At 60.6% G+C, this 5,288-nt stretch overlaps 1 protein-coding gene across 1 annotated transcript; it reads left to right on the plus strand.

The window, feature by feature from the left end:
* The first annotated feature begins 1,344 nt into the window (after positions 1 to 1,344).
* On the plus strand, positions 1,345 to 3,111 carry LOC112873408 (UDP-glycosyltransferase 73C1-like). Its single transcript, XM_025936370.1, has one exon. It carries the CDS (start codon positions 1,433 to 1,435, stop codon positions 2,957 to 2,959), a length of 1,527 nt encoding a protein of 508 aa, XP_025792155.1. The 5' UTR covers positions 1,345 to 1,432; the 3' UTR covers positions 2,960 to 3,111.
* The last annotated feature ends 2,177 nt before the right edge of the window (positions 3,112 to 5,288 follow it).

The raw sequence follows: 5,288 nt of genomic DNA on the forward strand, positions 1-5,288 counted from the left end.
AGAGATATAGGGCGGAAGGAGCCGGGAGTACTTGCATCTGAGGTCTTGGGGATCAGAACAATGTGAGTTCGATTGATACGTTCCAAATCTGCAGAGCCATCGTGGAAGGAGTCGAGGAAGTTCATGACAGCCGGTTTAACAAATTCCCACGTGGATCGATAAAAACTTGGCCCAAAACCATCAGGACCAGGAGCACTGGTCGGGTTCATAGCCTTTACCGCGGCGATAGCTTCAGCAGGAGAGAAGAGTTCCACCAGGGGAGCGGGATCAGCTTCAGCAAAACCTTGGTACAGAGCAGCGACTTCGAAGTTCCAAACAGGGTCCATTGATATCGACTGCCGCGATATCAAAACTTGTTATCTCAAAAACTGGCTTCAGATTATTGCTGTTAGACCAGGGGTTGAAAATATTACCATTTTGATGGGTACAGCTTACCATGCTCGCTTTTATTTGGTCGAAATGGAAGCTCAAATCTGTTAGGAATAAACCATGCCATGGTGTTCGTGACTGTGGCGTGTGCGTGTCGAGTCGGCGTCGTGTTCGTCGTGTGTGTGCGGGCGGGCGTTCACGGACCAGGCGAGTTGTGCCAGGACGGCGCGAGTACGGGCTTGCGTTCCGGTTAGTGGCCGAGCCAGACGCGTGCGGCGTGTAGTTGTTAGGATTACAGAGGCAGCGTGGGGAGCGCTACTTGGCTAACGGATGAGGATGGAGGCCGCTTCTTGCGTGGAGTTCGTTGCCCACGTTCGGTGAAGAAGCCGGGTCTCCAGGACGTGCGTGCGTGGGCGCCGTGCTTACCGGAGTGTGGTGGCGTGGGCGCTGTGGTGTCTAGGCCTATAAAGGGGCCTTGTAATCCCCATGTAAACGGTTGAGTCGAGTCCTTTGATCTAATAGCAAGCCAACATACAGGCCGTGTGGCGGCCGGGGCGTTCGTCGCCAAGTTTGTGTCCGTGCACTGTTCATCTTCTACCTCCGTCCGGCGTGAGTGTGAGTGAGATTGAGGGCTCGATTCCAACAAAATCGTCATCTCAACCTCACCTATAGTCCCACGTTTGGCATTGGTTGCTTGAGCAGCCTGACAATGCTGTGGTTGTATGAAGGACGCATTACAGGAAAAGACCTTTCCAGTTCTCTTGCTTTGATGCAGTTGGAACTAATGCCACAGAATTGAAACCAAGTGCCTGCCAATTTGTATGGCGGAATGCCTTATGGGGACATGGGGTCAGTCGCCTGAATGTCTCTGCCACAGAAAACCCAAAGTGAAATGCTAGCTCCTCCACGAGCAAGAAAACAAAATCAAGCCATTTTTCAGTGGCTCCAACGAGCGCTTTTCCAGCTGAGTAGGAATTCGTTGCCGCTTGAGTGGCCAACATTCTCTATCCTTCCGGCTGCTCCCGGCCTTCGTTGCCACTCGCTTGTACGGGGCACGTCGGCAATGGCGCCCGCGGAGCCCGCCGTCGCAGCTGCCACGACCACGACAGCAACGCTGCCGCCGCCGCCGCCGCCGCCGCCGCCGCACTTCGTCCTCGTCCCCTTCGTGGCGCAGGGCCACATCATCCCGCTGGTCGACCTCGCGCGCCTCCTCGCGGAGCGCGGCGCGCGCGCGAGCGTCGTCACCACGCCGCTCAACGTCGCGCGGCTGCGCGGCGTCGCGGAGCAGGCCGCGCGCGTCGGGCTGCCCCTCGAGCTCGTGGAGCTGCCCTTCCCGCCGCCGGGCTCCGGTCTGCCCGACGACTGCCAGAACGCCGACATGGTCGCCGACAACTACCAGTTCCTCCCCTTCTTCTTCGCGCTGCCCGAGCTCGCCGGCCCGTTCGAGGCCTACGTGCGCGCACTGGCGCCGCGCCCGAGCTGCATCATCGCCGACTGGTGCAACCCGTGGACGGCCGGCGTGGCCAAGAGCCTCGGCATCCCGCGGCTGTTCTTCCACGGGCCGTCGTGCTTCTTCTCCCTCTGCGACCTCCAGGCCGCCAACCACGGGCTGCACGAGCGGATTGCCACGGGCGGCGACGAAGACCAGCACGCCGTGCCGGAAGTGCCCGTGCCTGTTACGGTGACGAAAGCCACCGCCCCTGGTTTCTTGAACCACCCAGCGACCGAGGTGCTGCGCGACGAGGCCATGGAGGCCATGCGCACGGCCGATGGCGTCGTCGTGAACACGTTGCTGGACCTCGAGGCCCAGTTCGTCGCGTGCTACGAGGCGGCGCTGGGCAAGCCGGTGTGGGTGGTCGGCCCGCTCAGCCTCTGCAACCGGGACGTGGAGTCCACGGCGTCGCGCGGCAAGACGGCCGCCGCTGGCCGCCAGCAGGCGATCACGGCGTGGCTGGACGAGCAGGCCCCCGGCTCCGTTGTGTTCGTCAGCTTCGGCAGCATCACGCGCAAGCTCCCGAGGCAGCTGTTCGAGGTCGGCCACGGCCTGGAGTACTCCGGCAGGCCGTTCATCTGGGTGGTGAAGGAGCCCGAGGCGGCCGCGCCGGAGGTGCGAGAGTGGCTGGAGGCCCTAGAGGCGCGCACGGCGGGGCGAGGCCTCGTGGTGCGCGGGTGGGCACCGCAGCTCGCCGTCCTGTCCCACCGCGCCGTCGGCGGGTTCGTCACCCACTGCGGCTGGAACTCGCTGCTGGAGTCCATCGCGCACGGCGTGCCGGTGGTGACGTGGCCGCACTTCGCGGACCAGTTCCTGAACGAGCAGCTGGCCGTGAGCGTGCTCGGCGTGGGGGTGCCGGTCGGCGTGACGGCGCCCGTGATGATATTCGACGACGACACCGTGGCGGTGCCGCGGGAGGACGTCGTGCGGGCGGTGTCGGCGCTGATGGGCGGAGGGGCGGAGGCCGATGGGAGGAGGAGGAAGGCCAAGGAGTACGCGGAGAAAGCTCGCAGGGCCATGGAGAAAGGAGGGTCGTCGTACGAGAACCTGACGCAGCTCATTGAAAGCTTCAGGCAAAGTGGTGGCAAAGAAGGCTAATCTTAAAACCCGGAAAGAAAGAAGGAAAGAAAGAAAGAGATTACCCTCTGCAATGGCAGTACGGATGCAGAAGCTTGTTATGTTCAGTGCTATCAACGTTGTGTCCTGTAACTTTGAGTGATTTATGTCCATTGTTTCTATTTTTCACTCAATCTTTTCCTGCTTGAACAGTAGTGATATCTGATCTTGTTGCCGTGTAGTAACTAGTAGTATACAATGTGCACCATGTACAGTGAATAGCTCTTGATTAGCTTCTTGCAATATGAAGTGTTTTCATATCATTGTACAGTGAATAGCTCTTAATTAGCTTCTTGCAATATGAAAGGGCTGTTTGCCTGGCCGCCACCGCCGCCACACCGCGCCTAAGGTGCGGCGGCAAATAGCCGCCACACCTGCGGCGCGTGTGGCGTGGCGTGGCGCAGCGTCCAAGGCAGGGATGCAAACAGCCCTGAAGTGTTTTCCTATTTGCTCACTTCTCTGGCGACCAATATTTGCGCTGATCTGTGTTCTACATTTCTCTGATCCTTAGTATTTATATGTAGTAACTTGCATATATCATGTATGTGTTTTCCTTTTTTTTTCTCCGTTGATGCTTTTTACTTGCACTGGATGGTCACCTTTATCAATTTTCACTCAGTTTGTTCATGTCTCAGAGTAATATCTGACGTTTTGAGCCGTCCGATGTTGGCGCAAGAAATCAAGGTGAGAACCTGAACTGACACCCCTGCCCGGCTGGCCCTCACAAACCAATCACGGAAAACACGGATCCGCTCCATCAATCATCATCTAGCACTATTGGTTCGCCGCCGCCGTAGGTTTTCAGAGGGCGCCGAGCACGGCACGATGTGGGCGTGCCGGTCGTTTCTGAGCCGGCGTCGCGGCCTCCTCATCAACTCCATCCGCCGCCGGCGTGCCACCGAGGTGCCGCCAGTTTTTCCTGGCGTCGCTTCACGGGGGCTCGTCTCGGGTACGAGCGATGGAGATCGGTGTCCGGACGACGCCAAGGATAAGGCCGCGGTCACCGGCGCGGGGTGCAGCGGTGGCGGAGAAACCGAAATGTCGGGCACGAGCCGTAAGGCATCGGCACCGGACGACCGCCGCCGCAAAGGCCGTGCGTCGGCGGGCAACAGGCGGGCACGGGGGAGAAGCAGCATCTGTACCTCGTCTTGGACGACGCCAAGTACGGGTTCGGCATCCGACGCCGACGACCCGGAAGGCGACATCGCCGATAGGTTGGAGTTCGGGGCTCTCCCGCGCCTCCCCGAGCCACCGGTAATGCGGATAGAGTACCAGTGGGTAGACACGTTCGCCGTCCTTGGCAGCAACGTCATCGGCATAGGATCCGGGCTCAGGGGCTCCGACGACAGGCGCAGCGACGGTTAGACCCTGACCTTCGACACCAAGACGGCCGAGCTTGCTCTCCTCCCTGATATCTCCCCAGCGGTCTGCATAACTGCGTCCGGCTCGCCGTTGCCGTCGGGAACAGGCTGTACGTGATCGAGGACGGCACGCAGTACCACGGCGCCGACTACGAGCACCGGTTCTGCTGGGGCGGCCTGCACTGCCTCAAGCTGGAAGACGACGCCGCTGCAGACGGCTGCCCGGAGGACGAGAAGAAGAAGCCGAGCCGGTCGGGCGAGGACCCGTGGTTTTGGTACACCACCCACTAGTATTACACTTCGACGCGGTGGTTCTGGAGCGGCGAGGACCCCGATTTGCTCCCGCTGTCGCCGGAGGGCATCACAGCTCACGCGGTGCACCTTCTCCTACGACACGGAGCACGGGTGGTGGAGTCGCCATGGCGACTGGGAGCTGCCGTTTGTAGGGCGAGCGCACTACGACCGCGGGCTCCACGCGCCTGCGCGTGCAAGGTCCCGCGCCTCAACGGGGTGACCGCGCCGGGCCGGAAGCTCAGCAAGGAGAAGCTGTTCCTCGAGGACCCCCGGCGGCACGTCGACGTCAAGCCCGTCGGCATGTGCGGCGGCGGCGGCAGGTTCTGTCTCGTGGAGATCCTGACGAGGCCGGGGGTGGACAGGGAGGGGTGCGTCGGCGACGGCGACAAGTGCGTGCTCCGCCTGACGACGTTCCGCGTCGAGTACGGCGGCGACGGGGAGCTCGTCACCGCCGACCGCCGGCCCGCTCGCTCGTTCAAGCTGTCCAAATACCATAATTTCGCCCGCATTTGTTCCGATTGTTGGCAAGCGTTCTGGGCGTAACAGCCATCGGTCTTTGTCGCCTGAAAGGTCCTTGCTTAGGCAGTTGATGTCTAGGAGCTATGCAAAAGCAATGGACAAATCAGTCACCTTTATTTCTCTCGTCTTTGTTGCAC

The sequence above is a fragment of the Panicum hallii genome, chromosome 1 (assembly GCF_002211085.1).
Source record: "Panicum hallii strain FIL2 chromosome 1, PHallii_v3.1, whole genome shotgun sequence".
In the NCBI taxonomy this organism is placed as follows: domain Eukaryota; kingdom Viridiplantae; phylum Streptophyta; class Magnoliopsida; order Poales; family Poaceae; genus Panicum; species Panicum hallii.

What these genes read in the sequence shown, in the direction of transcription:
- LOC112873408 (XM_025936370.1), top strand. Translation starts at nt 1,433, where the DNA reads ATGGCGCCCGCGGAGCCCGCCGTCGCAGCTGCCACGACCACGACAGCA.